Source organism: Eulemur rufifrons, chromosome 8 (genome assembly GCF_041146395.1).
Source record: "Eulemur rufifrons isolate Redbay chromosome 8, OSU_ERuf_1, whole genome shotgun sequence".
Taxonomy (NCBI): domain Eukaryota; kingdom Metazoa; phylum Chordata; class Mammalia; order Primates; family Lemuridae; genus Eulemur; species Eulemur rufifrons.
In genome coordinates this window covers 81,821,566-81,844,765 of record NC_090990.1, presented here as the reverse complement: position 1 = coordinate 81,844,765, position 23,200 = coordinate 81,821,566, and the positions used below count along the sequence as shown (strand labels likewise).

The following is a 23,200-nucleotide window of genomic DNA, read 5'->3' as shown; positions in this document are numbered from 1 at the left end:
ATGTGCTGTTGAATTTGGTTTGCTAGTATTTTTTTTGAGGATTTTTGCATCTATGTTCATGAGGGATATTGGTCTGTAGTTTTCTTTTTTTGTTGTGTCCTTTCCTGGCTTTAGTATCAGGGTAATACTGGCTTCATAAAATGAGTTTGGGAGAATTCCCTTCTTCTCAATGTTATAGAACAGTTTCAGTAGGATAGGTGCTAGTTCTCTTTGTGGTTCTGGTAGAATTCAGCTATGAATCCATGTGGTCTGGGACTTCTTTTTGTTAGATTTTTTTCATTACTACTTCAATCTCACTACTCATTATTGATCTGTTCAGAATTTCTGTTTATTTCTGATTCAAGCTTGGGAGGGTGTGTTGTTTCCAAAAATGTATCCATTTCCTCTAGATTTTCTATTTTGTGTGCATAGAGGTTTTCATAGTAGTCTCTGATGATATTTTGTATTTCTGTGGTATAAGTTGTAATGTCTCCTTTTTCATTTCTGATTGAGCTTATTTGAGTCCTTTCTCTTCTATTTCTGCTTAATCTACCTAGTGATCTACCAATTTTATTTATCTTTTCAAAGAACCAACTTTTTGTTTCATTGATCCTTTGGTGTTTTTCGTTTGTTTCCATTTCATTTAGTTCTGCTCTGAGACTTGTTATTTCTTTTCTTCTGCTATCTTAGGTTTCGGTTTGTTCTTTTTCTAGTTTCTTGAGGTATAACATTAGATTGTTAATTTGTGATCTTTCTGTCTTTTTGATGTAGGCATTTAAGGCTATGAACTTCCCTCTTAACATTGCTCTTGTTGTGTCCCAGAGATTTTTGGAAGCTTGTGTCATCTTTGTCATTTAATTAAAAAAAATCTTTTGATTTCCAGCTTAATTTTTTTTTGCTATCACTACCTCCTATATGATGATTTCCATCTTAATTTCATCAGTGATCCAAGGATCATTCAGCATGTATTAATTTCCATGTATTTGTAAAGTTTTGAGAGTTCTTCTTGGAAATGATTTCTCATTTTATTCCATGACCTGAGAAGATACATGGTATGATTTTGACTTTTATGAATTTGCTAAGACTTCTTTTCTGGTCTAACATATGATCTATCTTGGAAAATGTTCCATGTGCTGATGAGAAAAATGCATATCCTGAAGTTTGGGGGTAGAATGTTCTGTTAATGTCTGTTAGGTCCATTTGTTCTAAAGTCACATTTAAGTCCAGTGTTTCTTTGTTGATTTTCTGCCTTGATGATCTGTCCAGTTCTGTCAGTGGAGTATTGAAGTCCCCAGCTGTTATGATGTTGCTGTTTATTTCTTTGCTTAGATTTAGTAGAATTTGTTTTATGAATTTGAGGGTTCCTATAGTAGGTGCATATATATTTAGGACTGTTATATCTTCTTGTTGAATTGCTCCCTTGATCATTATATAATGACCATCTTTGTCTTTCTTTTTTACCATTGTTGATTTATAGTCTCTTTTATCTGATATGAGAACAGCTACTCCTGCTTGCTTTTGGTTTCCATTTGTGTGGAATTATTTTTTCCATCCCTTTACCTTGAGTCTATGAGAATCTTTGTGAGTTAAGTGTATTTCTTGGACATAGCATATATTTGGGTTTTTTAAATCCATTTAGCCAATCTATATCTTTTAAGTGGGGCATTAAGACCATTTACATTCAATGTTAGTATTGATATGTGAGATACTGTTCTGTTCATCGTGTTGATTGTTACCTGGTTGCTTTGTCTTCTCTCTTGTGTTACTGTTCTATAAAAAATGAGCTTTAACTTTTGAGTGTTTTAACTCTTGTGGGTATTGATTGTTCTGTTCCACACTTTTAAGCATTTCCTGTAGGGCAGGTCTAGTGGTGACAAATTTCCTTAGTATTTGCCTGTCTGGGAAAGACTTTTATTTCTCCTTCATTTATGAAACCTAGTTTTGCAGGATACAAAATTCTTGGTTGGCAGTTTTTCTGGTTTAAGGAGACTAAAAATGGGACTCCAATCTTTTCTGGCTTGTAAGGTTTCTGCTGAGAAGTCTGCCATTAGTCTGATGAGTTTTTGCTTTGTAAGTTACTTGATGCCTTCGTCTCTCAGCTTGTAGGATTTTCTCCTTCACTTCGTCTTTAGCCAGGCTGATGACTATGTTATGTCCTATTTGCCATGAATCATCCAGGTGTTCAATGTCCTTCTTTTATCTGGATGTTTAAATCTCTAGTGATACCAGGGAAGTTATCCTCAATTACTTCCTCAAATAGGTTTTTCTGTGCCTTTTGCTTTTATTCCTCTCCTTCAGGGATACCTATGAGTCTTGTATTCATTTGCTTTACATAGTCCCATATTTCCTGGAGAGATTAGTCATTCTTCTTGATTCTTTTTTCTACATTTCTGACTGACTGGGTTAATTTGAAAGCCTTGTCTTCAAGCTCTGAACTTTTTTCTTCTGCTTAGTCTAGTTTGCTGTTAAATTTTTCTATTATATTTTGAAATTCCCTAAATGACTCTTTCACTCTTGTAAGCTCTGTTGTATCTTTCATTATGTTATCTATCTCTTTGGAGAATTTTTCATTCATGTCCTGAATTAATTTTTGGTTTCTCTGTGTTGATTTTCAACTTTCTCATCAATCCCATTGATCTTACTTGCCATCCATATTCTGAATTCCATATCTGACATTTCAACAATTTCCTTTTGGTTGAATTCCATGGCTAGAGTACTATTGTGATCCTTTGGGGGTATCAAAATAGCCTCTTTTTTCATGTTGCCAGAGTTCTTATGCTGATTCCTTCTCATCTGAAACCTATTCTCTTTGCTCAAGATGGACAGGTTTGTGGTACACCTGTTCTTCTCTGCTGAGAACTTTGTTGCTCAGTGAAGAGAGGGAGAAGTCCCTGGATGGCACACTTGAGTCCTTTCCAGAAGACTGACCAGGCAGGAGAGGCGCAGCTGCACTAGGAGCCTTTAACACCATTTTCCTGTGGTTGTCATGGGCCAGCAGTGTGCTGCATCATGAGCGATCATCTTGCACAGGTCTGGTGGTGGCAGCATTTGTTGGCCTGCAGTGACATAAGTATTGCCCTGCTCAGGTCCATGGTGGCACCAGGAATCAGCAGGTGGTGCCATCCATGGCGGCAGTGGCCTAAGTGTTCACCTCATTCAGGTCCTTCAGGTGCAGTGAGGGCATACAGCACCTACTGACTGGGCACATGGGAGCGCCTGGCCTCCCCATTGCCTCCCTAGCTGGTGGGGGCAGTGGGGAGGCAGCAGTAATGGATCTGACCTCCAGGTAGATGTAGTGCTCTGGGATTGGGTTCTCAAAATGGTGCCAACCACAGCACCTAAGGTTTGTAAGCCAGCAGGACCCCACTGTGCCTTCTCTCCAGAGCAGTGCCACTGTGCAGTCTCTAGTCAGCTCCCTGTGTCAGTGTGGTGGCCTGCTGCAGTGGAGGTTCCCTCCAGCAGCTCAGATTGCAATGTCCATGGAGGAAGTGTGCAGCCCTGGAGCCATGGAGCCCTCTTTTCTGTCCCTTCCCCATGTGCAGGCGTCTTCTTCATGTACCTCCAATCCCGCCAAGCAGTTTGCCCCACTTCCCTCTCCTTCACTTTGGGAGCCTCCTATCGCCTCTCTGTTAATTCTCAATGTTATTAGACCATCGATCTGAAGGTGAATACCACTCGCTACTTTCTTTTCTGTCTGTGAGAGCAGCTTGTTCAGGCTGCTTCTAGTCCTCCACCTTGGCCCCCCTCTCCCATGACTTCTTTAAACCTCTTCACTTCTCTTTACTTATATCACCAGCCCTAGCATTTTCCACAGATATGAAGATTATGAGTTCATGGGAGTTATCTAAATGAAGATCAATAGAAAACAATATAACACCACCCTGTAGTGTGTGTAATTTAAATTCATTTCTCAGAAAATTATCTGTTACTATACATCATGATCTCTCAACGCCACTTAGAAATGCTTTATCAGAAATCCAGGGAGCTTTGTGGTATTAAAAATGCTTTTATTTAATCTTCATGAAAACTCAATATAGAAACCCTGTAGTTAATTAACTTGTGAAAAAAGGATGTTTAGCATATATATGGCTTGCCTCTACTACTTTTCTCTTCCTAGCCTCTTAATCTCCCTAGGTTGGCAGTTTGGGAAACTGAGATAAGTGGATTCTAGAATCTGAAGGTTGGTAATTGCTACTTGGAAGCAGAATAAATATCTCTTACAAGTTCAGCTCTTTTTCCTCCTTATCTACTGTTTGAAGTCTGCTGTGTAATCAGCACTGCACTTGTACATGAATGTGAAGTTGAACCTTGTAGATTACGAGTATTACAGCTTTGCACCAGGTGGTACATAGAGCTGCCCATTAAGGCTTAGACTCCAGAGGGCAAGTTAAGGAAATGTTACCTTTCAGTTAGCTTAAATTTCAGACAACCTTTATTTCTGGTCCTGGTCTGAAGAAATCAGCACTTGTTTTTTTTCCCAGCTTTATTGAGATATAATAGATAAATATACAAATTGTATCTATTCAGGGTGTACACCATGATTACTTGATATACAGATACATTGTGAAATGATTATCATAATCAAATTAACACATCCATCATCACAGTTACTATTAGGTTAGTGACAAAGTAATTGTGGTTTTGGACCATGAACTTCAAATCATTATAACTAGGCTCAAACACATATTTATTAATCAAATTAGGAACCATTACAATCAACGCATTTTTGCCAACAAGAAATGTTTGTTTATTCCTGTAGTGTAAAAATCTGTGCTTTGGGATTCAACGAACTCTTGGAAAGCCTTCTCTGCATCCTGCTGGTTGTGGAAGCGTTTCCCTGCAAAAAGTTGTCGAGATGCTTGAAGAAGTGGTAGTCAGTTGGCGAGAGGTCAGGTGAATACGGCAGATGAGGGAAAACTTCATAGCCCAATTTGTTCAACTTTGAAGCATTGGTTGTGCAACGTGCCATGGGGCATTGTCATGGAAAATTGGGCCCTTTCTGTTGACCAGTGCTGGCTGCAGGTGTTGCGGTTTTTGGTGCATCTCATCGATTTGCTGAACATACTTTTCAGATGTAATGGTTTCCCTGGGATTCAGAAAGCTGTAGTCGATAAGACCGGCAGCAGACCACCAAACAGTGACCATGACCTTTTTTTGGTGCAACCTTGGCTTTGGTAAGTGCTTTGAAGCTTCTTCTTGGTCCAGTCACTGAGCTGGTTGTCGATGGTTGTATAAAATCCACTTTTTGTTGTATGTCACAATCACAGTAAGAAAGGGTTCGTTATTGTTTACAAGAAGAGGACACTTCAAAAGGACGATTTTTTTGGTTTTCAGTCAGCTCATGAGGCACCCACTTACCAAGTTTTTTCACCTTTCCAATTTGCTTCAAATGCCAAATGACTGTAGAATGGTTGACGTTGAGTTCTTCGGCAACTTCTTGAGTACTTGTAAGAGGATCAGCTTCGATGATTGCTCTCAATTAGTCATTGTCAACTTCCGATGGCCGGCCACTGCACTCCTCATCTTCAAGGCTCTTATCACCTTTGCAAAACTTCTTGAACCACCACTGCACTGTACGTTCATTAGCAGTTCTTGGGCCAAATGCATTGTCGATGTTGCGAGTTGTCTCTGCTGCTTTATGACCCATTTTGGACTCAAATAAGAAAATTACTCAAATTTTTCTTTTTGTCTAACATCATTTCCATAGTCTAAAATAAATACAAAACAAACAAGAAGTAATGTCATTAGCAAAAAAACAAAAAACATAAAGTGAGAAATGTGTATTAAAATGATATATAACATAACCACATTTATTTAAGAATGTATTCCAATAACAAATGTCACATTTCAACAGTGTTAAAATCACAATTACTTTTGCACGAACCTAATATTTATGTGTATGTGCATGTTGAAGGGTGGGGTGAAGCCACTTAAAATCTACTCTTTCATAAATTTCAAGTATACAATGTAGTATTAAGTATAATCACAGTTTTGTACATTAGACCCCCCCCCCCCCGAACTTACTCATCTTATAACTCAAAGCTTATACCCTTTGACCAACATATCCCCATTTCCCGTACCACCCAACTTCTGGTAACTGCCCTGTCTCTGTGAAGAAATCAGTTTTAATTCAGTGATTTTTGAAAGGAGAACCACACAAGTTTGGGGCTCTCAAGGTATTTGCAAATTCCCTGAAATGCATTGAAATACTTGGGAAAGGGAAGCTGAGTCTAGCAATCATTTCTCATTGAAATTAATAAGTCTAGCCAATTTTCATTTTTTAACATTTCTAATGTTGTCTTTATTACTATCCCCAATTAATTTTCAGTTTTTCCTCAAACCTGGATTTTAATAACATCAAATATGATATAAGGCACCGGCTATTGATGGAGTTCCTTTTTGTTACAACTGTTACACAATGACTTAATGAATGTAATATTCATCCTCCTTCATAGCCACATGTGTACACGCTCTTACATACATACTTGTACACATATTATGGTCTTTTTAAATTGAAAAATAATTCAAATATCTTAAAATGTACAATTTAGTGGGCTTTAGTATATTCACGAGATTATGCAACTATCACCATTGTCTAATTCCAGAATACTTTCATCACCCCCAAAAGAAACCTCTTACCCATATGCAGTCACTCTCCATTCCTCCCTACCCCCAGCCCCTGGCAACCACATAACTTCTTTCTCTCTGTATGGATTTACTGATCCTGGACAGGCCATATAAGTGGTTTCATACAATGTGTGGCTTTTTGTGCCTGGGTTCTTTCATTTAACATAGTGTTTTCATAGTTCACCCATGTTGTAGCATGTATGAAAACTTTATTCCTTTCTATGGACAAATAATATTCATTGTATAGATATACATTTTGCTCACCCATTCTCTGGTCTAGCCACCTAAAAAGCGGCAATGAAAGTACTCAAAATGAAGACATAGCAAAGCTCCAAGTACACATCTCCCCAGCACACAAGTAGACTCCACTGTGTGTTTACATGGGGGGAAGAAGGGCACCAATGCATTGAGCTCCCCTCTGAGACCTGACCAGACACACTCCCTGGCCCAGCCTTTATTCTGAGAATTTTGAGGCATCTCTTTCTGTTTTAGTTGTTCTCTCTAAAACAACTCTGTCAGGGTAATCAAATTTTCATTTAATTCCTAATTCCTTCTTGGTCTGACTTGCTGTTTCTTGCAGAAGATTAAAAAAGGCAAATAAACCCTTCCTCCTCCTCCCTACTTCTCTTACCAGAGATGGTGAGAGGCAGCAATGGTGCTATCTCTTGTGCTTTTGTGACATTGGCATCTTTGTCACTTGGTTGTACACAACATTCATTGCTGACAATGTCACTGGACTGAATTCATGCCTAAGGGACTCTTTTTACTCTATATAGTGAGAGGCAAAGTTAGGAAAAAGAAGAAAATGAATGAATTGAAAATATTGATAAAAATACAATTGCTGTAAGAAAGGGGGAAAATAATTTTTAAGAAACTTTAAGAACTAGTACTAAATTTTAAGAATTAGTACCAAAATTGAGGGCAGAAGTTTTAAAAGGCGCTCTAAACTCTCAGATTTGCTTGTTTGCCTGTTTTTAATATATTTGCTTATGATAGGACAGACTCTTCACTGGATCCCTTTGTCACACAAACATCAAGTCATCCAAGTCTATCTGCTTCTTCGTCAACTGAGAACTTCGACTGCGATGGATGTTTGCAGGGAGGAGGGGAGTAGCCCAGGAGAGATGGCAGCCCTGAGATTCTTTGAGAAACACTCCTGGGGATGACATAGGGAGAAACAGGGACTTTTTTTTTTTTAAGGGAAACAGAGCAAATAATTTTTATGTTGTCTTAAGCTAGAAGCATAGCTTTGGAGAGAACTCAGAAACTAAGATCACAAGTCACTACTTCTTGATGTAAATCTGTAACATTAACTCAACTGTCATCTACACCGTATCAGGAAATGTGTACATGCTGTTTCCCTTTCCCTTTCCTATCAAATGCTTTGCAGCTATTATCACATTAACCCCAAGATTGTTATATATATATATAATGAGAGATTAGGGGCTATGGGCACTGTTTTATAGATGTAAGACTACAGAAGTTTCCAATCTTAGTGTAAGAGACCAAAATATACCACCCCAAAATATGTCTCCTTGGCATAAGGGTTATTTTGAGCTAAAGGCAATTGAGAAAAAGCAGATACAAAACTTACCCCTACTTGCCTAAAAACAGGATATAAATTCACAAAGGTGTTCTTCCTCCTCTCTCTACTAGGAAAGACAAACTTTGGTCAACAAACAACTGTAGGCTGGGCGTGATGGCTCATGCCTGTAATCCTAGCACTCTGGGAGGCTGAGGTGGATCACTTGAGGACAAAAAATAAAAAACTTAGCTGGGCGAGGTAGAGTAGGCTTATAGATCTAGCTTCTTGGAAGGCTTGCGTGGGAGGATGGCTTGACCTCAGGAGTTTGAGGTTGCAGGAAGATATGATGACACCAGTGTGCTCTGGCCCAGGCAACAGAGGGAGACTGTGTCTCAAAAAAAAAAAAAAAAGAAGAAGAAGAAGAAGAAGAAAAGAAAGGAAAATAAAAAAATAAAGTCAACTGTAGACCCTTGTCAACCTGGAGACACCACCTTCATGCTGCTTTTTTACTGTGTTTCTTGTATCTGCAAATTTCCAGTCTTCAAATATTAAGAACTCATGGTGCTTTGCCAGAGTTGTCAACTCTTTCATCACATTCAGAGTAAAATGATTCAAAATATCTACATGAGTCTTGAGCATGCAGATGCTGGGTCCTAAAGCATCTGCTAGTTGCAAGAGCTCTCCAGCCTCTGAAACCTCAGCTTACCGACATAGATTGATCTTTTTTTGCATGAGCCTGAGAAGGTTTGATGCAACTAGGTGAATCCTGAGCAGCTCTGCATGAACAGCAAAGCTGAGTTCTTTGGGTGACTTTTTTTCAGAAAGGAGAGTATCTAGCATGTTCTAGGTACTGTGTTATGTGCTAGGGAGGGAGGAAGAAAAGAAGGAAGGAAAGAAGGAAGGGATGGAGGGAAGGAAGGGATGGAGGGAAGAAAGGAAGGAAGGAAGGGAAGAAACGAAGGAAGGAAGAAGGGAAGAGAGGGAGGGAGGAAGGAAGGAAGCCCTGTTTTCAGGGAGCTGACGTTCTAGCTGAACAAAGACAAAGATGCTGAATGAACAAATACGTGCACTGGTGTTAAGTGTTAAGAAAAATAAGGTAAAGTCAAGAGACAAGAGGAGACAATAAAGGTGCTATTTTGCATAGTGTTTTCAGGGAGGCTGTCTCTGATAAATTACGTTCAAGTAGAATTAAAAAAAAATAATGACTCTTGCAAATATAAAAATCATGTTATTTAATGAGGAAACTAAAAAGACATTAAGACAAGTTCAAAGAGCATGTGAGTAGCTAATGTTTACAGGCAATTTAATAAGGAAATATTAGGGTAAAATTACTGGATTAGACACAAAACCTGAGTAATGCCCTCTAGTGCAATAAGAATAAACTTTGGTGTCACCTTTTCCACCAGACAGAATTATTGCATCCCTATTGGACAAAATCAACAAGTTAACCTGTGGCTTTGATAAGTTGAATCTTTAATCAAGGATCTGAACAGGTGACCTTTGTTCAGGGACTAGAGTGACATCAAGAGCAAATGTGTGAGTAGCTAAGTACTGGGGAGGGGAAGCACTGAGCATGTCAAACCACTTCCCATCTCTGTCCTTCTCATTCAGCAGTAACGTACTCTTTTGTCAGTGGTATTTGGGGGAGAAGGTTTACCTTGGAGAAATGAAAGCAAGTGCAGAGTCCTGACCACCAGGCCAGGGAAATGATGATAGAGGATACCCTAGCGCTCAGCACGTCTGGACATTAGATTAGGGAGCAAGGACAGGGTGGGAAGACCAGCAAGAACTCAGAGGTGAGGATACTGGGCAGGAGGTGGGCCAGGAAAGTAACTATGCTGACTGCAGAAGATTTCATGTACTGGTTGAAGAGACTCATCTCTACTCCTCCAGTAAAAGGAAGAAAATGTACTTATGAGCTCTCCAGGAATAGTATGAAATGTGAGGATCCCACTCCTCTATCTTCAACTCTACAGCCTTAGCACGCTTGCTTGTGTCTCATGGTACTTAGGTGGCTGCTGCTGTCTCACCCACATTCATTTCCTTTGTCAGGAAAGCAAAAGCTTTTCCTAATGCACTGCCCAGTCTCGCCACAACTCCTCCACAACATCTGCTATGTCTTACTTGCCAGAACTTGTGACCACCCCAGCTGCAAAGGAGGTTCAGAAAGTGATTATTTCGGTTTCTTACACTCTATATAGTAAAGGTGAACGAAGGAGAAAGGGGAGGACAGTGGGAATGGATGTTGGAGCTAGCAAACCTATACCATTTGTGTTGTATTTTTTTTTTTTTTTTCTAATTTGGTCTTGAGGTCTCTCTCTGGGAGTGGCTATAAACTCTACCTATGCTCTGATGGGCTCTAGAAATGTTCAGGGATGTTCTCTGTGTGCTTTTCACAGGATACATTTTTATCCTGGCAGATGGCCTAATGCCAGAGTCTGGCCATGACAAGGTGTCCCTCTCACAGGAAACTTGTGTATACTGGCAGATGCCCTTGTGGCTCTTGTCTGACCTGCGTCCAGTTCATTCCTACCAAGATAGCTATTTCCAGGAGAGCCCTGAGCAGGAAAGATGTTAGGTTCAGGTGTATTGGTCAGGTGAGGCACAGAAGAGGCAACTCATGAAATTAAAGAGGTGGTTTTATTACTTACAGATCCAAAAGAAGAGGGCAGCATACCTCACAGGGCCAGTGGGAAGGGAGAAGCCATCTGGGACATACATGCTCAACCAGTGGGCGAGGAGAAAGAGAGAGAGAGGGACTTGTGGGGCAAAGCCCTTATTGGGGTACAGGGCATTATCCAACCAGGTTTCCCTTGGTGGGTTTAAAGTGAGCAGGCACAAGTTCCCTGGAGTCATGCTGTGACTGAGGGGTGGTCACCACGGTACATCTGCACAGTCTGTGTGGTGTGGGGGTCTGTGGGGTGAGTCAAGTAGGCTGGATCTGGCTGTCCCATGGGGAGGTGTCACCAACAGGCAGCTATAATAAGTGGATATCTACCTGACTTAACCACCTTGAGGACCTGGGAGGAGGCAGAGAACTGGAAATTGTCAAGGGTGACTGAGCCCTGCTTCTGGCATGAGAACGTTAGACCTATACTCAAAATGGGTGCTGAGGCAACATAAAGCTGTAAGAACTCACTGCAATTTGCCATTGGTGTGAACAAATGCTGGTATATTTTTGTGGGGAATGGGACAAAGTTAGGGCGCTCATGTCTAATGGTGCTTGTTTTCTTTGCAAAAAACAGGAAAATATCATCAGCTAAAGTTATGAAAGATAATGGGGTAAGAAGTGAAATGATTACATACCTGGAAATACTGCTAATATGGACCAGAGAGAGCCCCTGGCAAGGTGGAGAGAGCCCTGCTGAGGGTAGAGACATGGATCTGCAGTGGTGCCAATGTGGGGTGGTGTGACTTTCTTCACTAATTAGATAGGGCAGACGATGCTTGGTCGAGGGTTGGGATTTTGCACCCCTGGTGCGGTGGAAGGGCAAGGGTGCAAGAGTGAGAGGAACCAGCCCCAGTCACAGAAGCCATGTCCCCTGGTATCCAGGCTGATCACAGATCAGCAAGAACAGATTGGATGCTTACTGAATGTTTAACACGTGGTAGCCCTTTACATGCTTTGTCTTATCCAACCCTCGCAAAACCCCAGGCCGGGGGTACAATTTTAATCCCCATTTTGCAGCTGAGAACATGGAGGCTGAGCAAAGTGAATTTGCCCAAGGATATTCCAGATATTGAGCAGCAAAAGTGGGCTGTTTCCCCAGTCTCGGAAGCAGAGGCTGGCAAACAGTGGGCACTTTTAAAGTATCTGGTGACTAAGTAAATAAACAAGGAGTCAATGTCAGAGAAGTCCCACAAGAATCCAGGAGGTGAGGTGCAGTCACTTAGTTCATATCCAGCTTCACATAAGTCACTTAAAGCTTATGCATTGGTGGTGGGGCAGGGCACATGAAGCTACTCGTACATTCCCAATCACTTTTTAAAAAGCCATTATTTGGGCCCCTCAAAGAACCCACTTTTCTACAATGACTATGTCTACATCTTTCTTATTTTCTGAATGGACAGCACAGTGCCTGACACAGAAAATGTGTGTTAAATATCTGTGAAATAAACAGTCTGTAACAAGAGGTTGTAAGTTCTATGACATTGGCATAGTGTTTACATACAGTTTACAAAGAAGACCAATATTCCTTACAACAACATGGATGTTATGATGTCTATGGTTCACTTCAAGTTACTTCTGCATAGACGGTGTAATATTCTGTGTGGTTTAATTAATTGACACTATGCCCTAGGGAAAGCTCAAATTCTAGTTATCAGGAATCCACCCTTCAGGGTAGTCAGCAAGTAGCACACTAGAAGGACCACATTTCAGAGACAGAGCCACAAATGCTTTTGCCACCCTGATCTCTGATGACACCGGATGTTTTGGTAATTATCATGGTGAGTGTCATAAATGGGTTTTACTAGGAAAATATCAGCTCATTAATTATTATGATGAATATTAGATGTGTGCTCTCAAAAGAATTCAAGATAGGCAAGTTCACTAAAATATTTTAGAGAATGCTCTCCCCTCTTGAATAAACTGGGTTTAAAAATTCAAGGAGTCCTCAGTCGCTGGAGATGCCACCTAAGGCTTCATCCCTAATGGTCCTGGCTTTAGTAGTGGTCAGGAGGATTTCTGGTTTCCCAAATGCTGATGCTGACCATGATGGTAAAAGAATGTAGCACTATACTTTTATTTTTCAACTTTCTAATGCAAGATGGTAGTCAGATTGCCTATGACTGCATCTTTAATACAGTAGTCCTCCACACATGTGACTAAGGAGATTAAAATGTGGCTAGTCCAAGTTGTAAAAGATACATATCAGATTTCGAAGACATTGAAAAAAACTATATGTAAACTATCTCAATAATTTTTATACTGAATGCACATTTAAATAATCTTTTGGATATACTGAGTTAAAATATAATATTAAGCTGAGTGGTGTGTACCTATAGTCCTAGCTACTCAGCTACTTGGAAGGCTGAGGCAGGAGGATCACTTGAGCCCAGGAATTGAAGGCAAGCTTGAACAACAGCAAGACTCTGATTCAAAACATATATATAATATTGAAATTAACTTCCCCTCATTTTTTTTACTGTTTTTAATGGGGCTAGTGGAGATTTGAAATTACATATATGGCTTGAATGTTATTTCTACAGGACAGCACTGACCTAGGACAGAGAGCCCAGATTTCATCAAGTTTATAGGATGGAATAAATTAACTGTTTGTGTGCTTGTCTCTTAATATTTAATACATTTCTGAATAAGGGGCAAAATTTGACCTGATTGTTTTCATTTAACCTTGGTGAAGAAATTGTTGCGTCCTTATCCATCTTAAACCTTTTTGGCTACTCTTTAGGCCAGAAAGATGTATATGATCAAATGATCTAGACTTACCTGTCAACTATGAGGTCATAGACGCATTAAGTAGTAGTGACGATGACTACTACTATAAATCATGAAGATGATAACAGCAAAAATACTGTAGACTATTTACTTTGTGTCATGTAGTTTTAAAATCATTATGTATATTCACTTTATTCTCACAACACCCTATTAAGTACCATTAATATTAGAAATAGGTACTACCTTAAAAAAAAAAAAAGATAAATAGGTAATAAAGTAGTCTCCTCTTATCCTTGAGGCATGAGTTCCAAGACTCCCAGTGCAGTGGATGCCTGAAATCGAGGATAACCTTCTGAGGATATATCACGAGAGGGACTGATCATTTGTTTTGGGCAATCCTGGGTCATCAAGCCACGTGGACAGTTCGATGTCAGGAGAGAGGCTGTTGATGGCTGGGGATTATTCTAGATAGTTGAAGGTTTCTTTGCCCAAACCTTTTGGAAAAACATGTAATCAAAGTTTTCTCTTTCTTTTTAACTCATCAAAGTGTTGCTGCAGGGTTGTAACCCCTTGGTGATCATACGCATGACTTTAATGCTGTGTTCCATGTGAGGATCATATTCCATGGCTTTGTCCTTTAATGTCTGTGCAATATGAAACACTTTGGCAAATTTCTGTAATGTCCACATTGCTGGTTCTGCTTCAGTTTTTTCTTCTTCATCTTCCTCTTCCTTTATAGATGACTCCACAAGTTCTTCCAATTCCTCACTTAACACTTCTCCATGCCTTCGATATGTTCTTCCACCTCTTCATCAAGCATATCAGCAAATCCTTCTCTACCAACTTGTCCTGCTGTGCGAATGGTTTTCCTAACTTCACCATGGATCTCCGTGACTTTGTTTTTAATCTTCTTCAACTCTGCCAGACATGTAGCAACAGCTTCTTCATCAGCAGATGTGGTCTCTCCAGTAGTTTTTATATTTTTCAGTCCCAACCTATTCCTGAATGCGTGTAACCACCCCTTACTTGCTGTAAATGGCTTGGGGTGGCTCATTTTAGGGGATCCCTTGAAGTGTTATGGACCAGAGTGAGAAAATCAACCATGAAAGACTGATTGAAATTTAGTGAGTCTTTATTAGCTGGCCAGCGGCATGCTCTCTGGCAGGGAATCCCACCGAGCTCGGAGTGCGGCCCTGAGCACCGGTTTTGTGACAACTTATATACCCTTCACCATTACTCCATATGGAACATTAAACATACATACCTTGGGACATCTTAGGCAACAGTTTTCAGCTTTAAGGTTATAAGATCATCTAAAGACCCTGCGGTCTTATCTGCTTAACTATTTTAAACAATCGAGTAAAAAGCAAGCAGGTTTACAGAAGCAGATAGCATCAGTTAGAACAAAGTACAATTTCCTCCAACCTAAATAAGCATTGCAAAATTTAACTTCATATAACTGGGCAGTATTTGTTAAATCGACTCCCCCTTCCCTTGGACCTAGGACCTGCCTTAGGTCACTTTGATTATTCACCCATTGTACTATGCTAGCAGATAATCATCAACACAGTCAATAATCAGGAGACCTTCTTTCTTTTCTCTGCATCTGGGGTGGACTCTGGCCTTCCGCCTAACTAGAGAGACCAGAATTTACGTCTGCTTATCACAGAAGTATTCATATAGGCTCAATGCTTTGGGAGAAATATGTTGCCAGTAATTGAAACATGTTTTGTGTTCATGTTTTCCATCCACACATTTAAGCCCTTTTCCATCTTAACTAGTTACTTATCACCCACTGTGGCTGTAACTTTTGCAGTTTGAAGGGCAACAGCAAAACTAGCACGAATTTCTTTTTCCTTCTTCACAACTTCACGAATAGAAGATTCATTCTTACCATAAATCTTAGCAACCTCAGCATATGGTTGTTTTTTTTTTTTCTTTTCTTATTAAGTCCAGCACCTTCACCGTTTCACTTAAAGGAAGCACTTTACGGCTCCTCTTCCTATGTCCAAATTGCCAGCACCACTACTACTGTGCCTTAAGGCCATTATTAATTAAAATAAGGGTTACCTGAACACAAGCACTTCAATACTGCCAGACAATCTGGTAAGGGAGGCTACTAAGTGACTAAGGGGTAGGATGCATAGACAGCGTGGGTACAAAGGATGACTGATTCACATCCTGAGGGGGACAGAATAAGCCAGCATGAGATTTCATCACAGCTGCTCAGAATGGCGCACAATTTAAAACTGATGAATTGTGTATTTCTGTAATTTTCCGTTTAATATTCTTGAACCAACGTTGATCTGGGGTAACTGAAAGCTAAACTGTATTTGAGTGGGAACTATTGTATTAATATTCCCAATTTTACTTCTTGCTTAATTGTGAGTTGGGACTTTCCGTCTCTCACGTTGAAGCCGGGGAGTCACCACGCCCTCCGCCCCGTCTGCCGGCATCGGCCGAGAGTCCGCCCGCCTCCGCCCGGGACCCAGCCAATCAGCGCTGCAGGGGTGAGTGAAGTTCCTCTTCTAAAAAGTGGCCCTAATTTCCGTACTGCTTTTCGCAGCCCTGCTCCCTTTACTGTTTGGAAGAAGTGACTGGTAACCATTTTGGATTCGGGCGGAAAAGAAATTAAAACTGCGCCGTTAAAAGTCTAAAAATTAAAGTGAAGGCAAACGTGCACTCAACATCAAAGTCGGGAGAGGGGCCATCTTCGCATCCCAACTAGGCCGCTGGGGGCGTGACTGAAACGCGGCGTCGTCAGCGGCGCCCACACTCAAGATGGCACCTGCTTGAGAGTCCCTGTGTGGCCGCTCTATCTCGGTTCCGGGTTCTTTCGCTTCAGTGGTGGCGTCGGAGGGGCGAAGGCTGGCATTCTGTCCCGATTCCAGACCATCTCTATGGTGTGGGAGCGACCCGACCCCCAGAAGATTGTGGGTGTAGTGGCCACAGCCGGAAGCGGCAGGCGAGGGTGGTTGGTGTCAACAGGGGGCGAAAAGGGGACCGGAGCCAAGTCCCTCGGCCTCGTCCCCCGCCGCCCTCGCGCAGGTAACAGGGTGCCGGGCGCTGGGTCTGCCGCCCTGCGGGACTGGGCGGTGGGGGAGGGGCCCGGGGCGTGGGGGAGGGACGCGGTGGGCGCGCGCTCCGCTGGCGGGTCTGCGCCGTCGGGCCCGCGCGGGAGCGAGCTCTGCGCGCCGCCGGCTGCCGGTTGAGTTGTGCTCTCCGCAGCCGAGCAGCCTCCCCTTGCTTACTGTGGGACGCCCTTCTAATCTGGGCTTCGCGGCCATCCCCGCACGGTGAGGCGCCAGCGGCCGGAGCTCTCCGAGGAAGCCGCCTAGTCGGTCCTCGCGGGGAGGTGTGGAAGGTGCGGGGCCAGCGAAGCGGGAGTGCCGCCCCGGCCCCTCAGCGACCCCGCAGGGTCGCGGTGAACTAACTGGGCTAGTGTGCGGGGCGTAGCGGGTCAGTGCCCGGGGTGGGAGCGAGGGGAGGTATTGCCCGAGCTCTAGGAGCCTGGGGTCTCGCCCGCCTTCAGGAAGGCGGCTTCATTCTTGATCCAAGACCAGTGCCGGGTCCCCGGAGGCCCAGCTGGCTCCTGTCTTGGCATGGTGCTTTCTATTTAGAATCAAGATGAAACATTTCTCAGAAGGTCGTATTTAGGGAACCGTGTGAAATACCTGGAGTCAGTTCTTGAAATTTGGGATTGCTGTTACTGCTGTTTTTTAGGGCCCCACGCCCTTAGAGTATATCTCTTAGCTGAAATCATACTTAGTTCTTTTTGGGCCCTAAAGACATCATGTATTGCTTGTCAGCTAGCAGTGCTGGACTGATTTCAGCACAGGGAATACATACCTGCAGCAGATGAAAGCAAAGGGCCAGAGTAATGTTAAATTAGATACCAAAATATCAGTCAATAAATACAGTATATCCTTAAAACTCACAGTGCAAGCCATTATGTTTGGCACTTCAAGCCAAGGGAGCTAGGACCAGGATAATCTCGATTAATTGCTGGGAAAAGAACTGAGAGAAATATTTCACCAGAGGAAACAGGTTTGTTAGTTGAGTGTATGAAGATGCCCTGTGACCTAGACATGGGTTTTCTTAATCCAAAAGAGGTCCAGAAATTTCATGTGCTGCCCAATTAAGCAAAAGGGTTGAGAAAGATTGGTAAACAAATTTTTAAAAGGGAAGACTGTGATGCATATTCAAGTCAAAGACTGCCAACTCAATGTTTTATTATAGAAAAGAGATGATAGATTCTGTAAAATACCTATGCTGTGATAGAATATCCCTCTCTACCTTCTTGTGACTTTTTCATTTCAAAGCTTTCAAGCAAGATTTTGTGTTTTCCCCCTCCTCAAAACAAGAAAGAGCATTTTGGAAGTCCAAGTGTTAGTGTTTATCTGTCTTACATTTCAGTAAGTCCATTGATTAGCTGAATTACCATTTTAAAGCACTGTTAGTAGTAACAGTGTTTATGCCTCTTTAGATACAGTTGTGTGAAGTAAAGCATTAAGAATTACTGCTTTAAGATATTCTCAAATTGCAGTCACGTGCATGGCTTTTAATTTCCCCCTATACAGTTTACACTGGACATAGAATATAATTCTGCTACTCTATCAGGGTTACACTGATGGTATCATAGACTTCTGTTAACATTAACCATGCTTTTCAAAACAACAAAATGGTATCCTTTCTCTCAAGAAACTGAGTCATCCTTTTTTAATTTTTAAGTGAGATTTCTTAGGGTCTTAGACCTAAAATACATGACTAAGAAAAATGACCAGTTTTAACCTCTTCTTACCACTTTTATAACTCTAATTATTAATTATTTTGTAATGGAATTCATAATATTAAATCAGAGGTAATATATATGGTAAGGATCAATATTCCCACAAGGAAATATTTTGCTATCTAGAAATAACTAAGTAAATTAAATGTCCATTGCTCTTACCTGCACTCACTGCCATTTATCTAGCTGCCCCTGGATTCCGGTGACCTTCGTATCTTCCCTGGGGACCAATATTAAAATTAAATAAACAACATGATTTTCTGCCAAAAAGATACTCATTTCCTTACAGTTCCTTATTCTCAGTTTTTCTCTTATTTTATGTGGAATTTGAAAAGCTGTATTTTTTTGGCTAAGAGAGAGAGGAAGGAGGTAGACTAGCTTCAGGTAGACACTTTTCAGAGAATACTTCTCTGACCCAACCTCTAGTCTAACTGGTTTTTCAGGCAGGAATTAAAGACAGAGTTTTCTGCTTATGAATTGGCAGTTAGTTTCAAAGAACATAGACCCACTCAAGCTACCTCAGGGAAAGGGGTGCTGATTGCTAAGAGTGTCAGAGAGACAGTGAGGAAAATGGATTGGGTGGGCTTCCTGCAGCCTTCAGATGGGGGTAGTCATGTGCTCCTATAAATGTGACTAAGCTGCTCTCCCAGTGTTTCCTTTTTCTTATCCCCCTACCAGCTGGCTTTCTCTCTGCCTGCCAAGTGTCTGATTTCATATGGTTGGGTTTGCCATGCCCCTAACTCTACCTCGTGGCATCCTTATACCTTCAGCTGTGCTACTAATAGACAAATATCTCTCTTCTTAGTTCCCATTCTTGGGGCAGATGGTGATCTGGCCAGTTTATCTCTTCAGTTAGGCCATGGGTCATAGAGATGACTGATCTGAAATGACTGCCCTTTCTTTGGCCCAAGGTGGGCGCCTGGCCCATTAACTATGCCCAAGAAGAGGAGGACAAGATCCAAGTGCTAAGTATGATCCTCCCCCCTACTCAGCAGTAGGTTGTCACAGGCTGCACAGGGACCACAACATCTCCAGAACAGGAGGATCAACATAGTTGCTTTTCTTCATGATCCTACATAAACTGTTTTTATTTGTAGTCCCAGTAGAAAGGCGAATGTTATGTATAGTTGAGATACTTGGTGTTTTTTTAGTACTGTTTTTTACTTCTCTATCATTTAGAAAGATAAATTGCTAGGTAGGTAGGAACTCAGTGGATTTATTACAAAGCAGACTTAGTTCTTACCCTCAGAAACATTCTTGGATTTTGAAAAATTGCAATTTTAGATAGCTTTAGCCCTTGTGCGTGCTGTGTTTCTTACATAATATATGTGGCTCTGTAGGCACTTTAAGTTTTATTTTAGGCATGTGTTTTGAGCACCATTACATACTCTGGTAATGTGTAATAGAAAGTGTTGTATGGAACTTCACCAAAGTGGGAACAAAGTTCAAGTAGAGGGTCTATGTGTTACAACCATTGGGTTTATGTATTTGTCCAAAAAATACAGATTTTAAACTGATATTTTTAAAGGCTGTGTTATTTAGAACTAGCAGTTTGCTTATCACATTGCCACAGTTAGTAAGAACTCTGTTTGTTTTCTAATTTTTATATTATGGTAAAGCCAGAACCGAAAACTGACTGCCACAAATTTCTCAGACATATGTTGTTTGGCCTATATAGGTTTTAAAAAAGTTTGATGCAACGTTGAAAAATGTGGAAATTTCCACGTAACTCTTCAGGCTCTTGGTTTTTCATGATAAATGGCATGATCTGACAGCCTTTGTGATAGCTGCTCCCTTCAGAGCGTAAGCCCTCTCACAGTAGGTGTCTGCACACATAGCGCGTAGGCCCTTTGCTGCTCTACCCACCAATGCTGCTGGCCCACTGCGCCTTACCTGTCTTAACTGTGTGAGTTTGTATCCCTGTGGTGTTTGTATTACAGATTTGGAATGTGCAGGGAAGTGTGTGTGTGTGTGTGTGTGTGTGTGTAAACTTATCTGTAATCTGACCCCCCATAGCAAACCTCTGTTAATACTTCAGCATAAAAGTTTGTGTATATGTATGCGTATATGTATATATTTCTTTTTAAAAGAACTTTGTTGAGGTATATTTGACATGGAATAAACTGAACATAGAGTGTACAGTTTTATAAGTTTTGACATTCATAATCACCCATTACTGTCATAATCAAGACAATGAATATATTCATCCCCCCAAAGTTTCCTCATACCCCTTGGTAATCCTTTCCTTTCCCCTGTTCCCTCTAACTGTGCCCACTCCCCAGGCAGCCACTGAACTATTTTCTGTCACTGAGTGGTTTGCATTTTCTAGAATTTTCTGTATGTGTGAGTTTTGTTTTTTAGCATTTGAGATTGTACAGCTTTGCAGTTTCACCTTTTTATTTGGCATAACTTTGAAGAATAGTAGTGAAATTGTACTTTTTCTTTTGTTTACTATCATTGGTATTTGTTCAATGAATGATCTCTTCTTGTTCTCATTATCATACTAGAGTTTTAATGTTTTATTTGGTTTATATGAGCTCTCCATTTGTTAATATGTTTTTCATCAGTGTTATAAATATTCTCCGATTTGTATTGTTTTCCTTTATAATTTTAAGTTATTTTAGACATAAAGAAGTTTTATTTTTGAATAATCAAGTTTCGCAACATTTTCCTCTGTGAGGCAAGATATATGAGTGAGTTAGGCAGTATGAATTACCTCATCCTATTTTTGATTGCCTTTCTACTCTGAAAGTTTCTATGTGGTAGAGTTTGGGAAGGGACTATAACTGCATGTGACTACTTGGTAATGTGTATTTTCTCTAGAGTTGTTAGTTGTTAATTAATAAGTGTTGCTGGCAACTTGCTGAGAATTTACCATTTTCACTGTCAAATGTCCTAGTTATGAGGGTTACAGAAACTAGTAGGTTTGAGTGCCTGTGACTGGATATCTTGGAAATCTCTTGCTCATGTTGTGGATAGAGATTTAATGTTTGACATTGTTTTCTCTTTTCTTTCAGATCTGCTTGGCTTTGAGGAATAGCTGCAGTACTGCCCCACCGCATAAGGGATGGGATCAGAGAACAGTGCTTTAAAGAGTTATACACTGAAAGAACCACCATTTACCTTGCCCTCTGGACTTGCTGTTTATCCCGCTGTACTGCAGGATGGCAAATTTGCTTCGGTTTTTGTGTATAAGAGAGAAAATGAAGACAAGGTTAATAAAGCTGCCAAGGTACCATAATAGGTGACAACTTCATAGTTAGTACTTTTTACTATCTTGTTTTCTATTCAAAAAAATGAAATTAGTAAAGGTCAAAGGAGGTAAGGTCATAAGTAATAGTATTTTATTATTCATGTCATTAAAAACATAGCTGTCTTTACTTCATGGGTGCATCTCCAACTTGCATGACATGGTTAGGTACCATAGCTATAGCTAAAAAGCTTCATAAAACTTGATGTAATGACTTTTACCATCATAATTTTTTTTTTTTTAGTGAGAAAGACAGTTTTTACATGGCCAATATACTATAAAAGGATTTGATCTAGCTTAGCAAAAATGCTGTTAGTATTGACAACATTTTAATTAGTGAGTTGATGATGGGTTTGGAAATAAAATGTTTTAGGAACTTTACTATCTTTTTTTTTTTTCCTGAGACATTGTGATGCCCCAGAAAGAGTGTTGAAGTAGAATGTTAGACTGGATGCCACACAAAGAACGTTGAACCTGGGCTCTAATCCTTGCTGCAGTACCTTAGATCACTAATTTCTAGAGGCTTCAGTTTTCTCCTTAGGAAAGAGGTCCTTCTAGGTCACACCTTGTAGCTGTTACTTTGGGCAAAGGGTACCAGTGCATTAGCATGCTGTTTGACACACTGTTTGGGGACCCTGGCCTCTTATTAGAAAAAATGATTCTACTTAGGAATATAATTCAGTAAAATAACCCCAAATATCTTTTTGAATTAGAGAAAACAAAGGCATTAGTTGGTATTTCAACTAACTTGATCTTAGTGGATACTGGCACTTTGAATAGTCAGTCATTCAGATCATTTTCTAAAAAGGAAAATATAGTTGTATTATTTAATTAATTCTTCAGTGTTGCTATGGCAGGCACACTATTTTCAGGTTGAATCTGATATCTTTATTTTGTTAGAATTACAATCTATATTAGCTTGAGTCCATTTGTAATATCAATAGATATGGAACATTGATATCTATTTCATAGGGTTCTTTAAATGGTTTTTACTTTTTAAAATGATTATAAAGGGTTATAGTAGTAATATAATTTTGGTATTTGATTGGTCACACCCATTAATTGTTTTATGTTATGTCTTTGATCAAGCACAAAATTAACAGTTATAAGATGGTTTCTAAGGAAAAAGACATGTAACAATTCTCTCAGGATGCATTTTCTAATAGTGCATTGTAGTAAAAAGTGTAGCAAGCTGTTTTATTGCTAGGTAATTTTGCTTTTTGGTAAAACCATATTTTCGTCTCCTTTTATCTCCATTTAGGTATTGTTAATTTTTTATTGTGATTTTGCAGAGCACAAAATGCCTTGCTTCACTGTCTTATTCTTATGTGTAGTTAATGTCTAACATATCTCCTGTTATTTTCATCTAGTAAGATTGTGCATATTGTGTTTTATATTAACTTAAAGTGACTATTATCAGGGAGGTACTAGACATTTATAATCTGTCTTAGTTTTTTTTCTTTAGACTACAAGGTTTTTTTTAATTGTATTACCTTTTGTGGCCCATGTACAAAGAAAGTTGAATAACCCAGATCATAAGGTTTTTAAAGGAAAAAAACAAAGATCCACTTTCTATGTTTTAAGGACTTCTGTGCTATAGGAATTACAAAACTTGAAGTGGAAGAATTTTTC

The 23,200-nt window shown here is 40.3% G+C and overlaps 1 protein-coding gene across 4 annotated transcripts in view; it reads left to right on the top strand.

Annotated features, from left to right (window-relative positions):
- The first annotated feature begins 16,327 nt into the window (after positions 1-16,327).
- Positions 16,328-23,200, top strand: part of SCYL3 (SCY1 like pseudokinase 3) — a 40,074-nt gene continuing 33,201 nt past the window's right edge. For 3 of the 4 annotated variants that reach the window (XM_069478323.1, XM_069478322.1, XM_069478320.1), the window contains exons 1-2: positions 16,328-16,577; positions 21,336-21,550. In XM_069478323.1, coding sequence (XP_069334424.1) covers positions 21,386-21,550 — 165 coding nt within the window. In that variant the 5' untranslated portion in view covers positions 16,328-16,577; positions 21,336-21,385. Of the gene's footprint in view, positions 16,578-16,771; positions 16,826-21,335; positions 21,551-23,200 lie in introns of those variants that run through there. The other variant, XM_069478321.1, reaches the window with a different exon arrangement.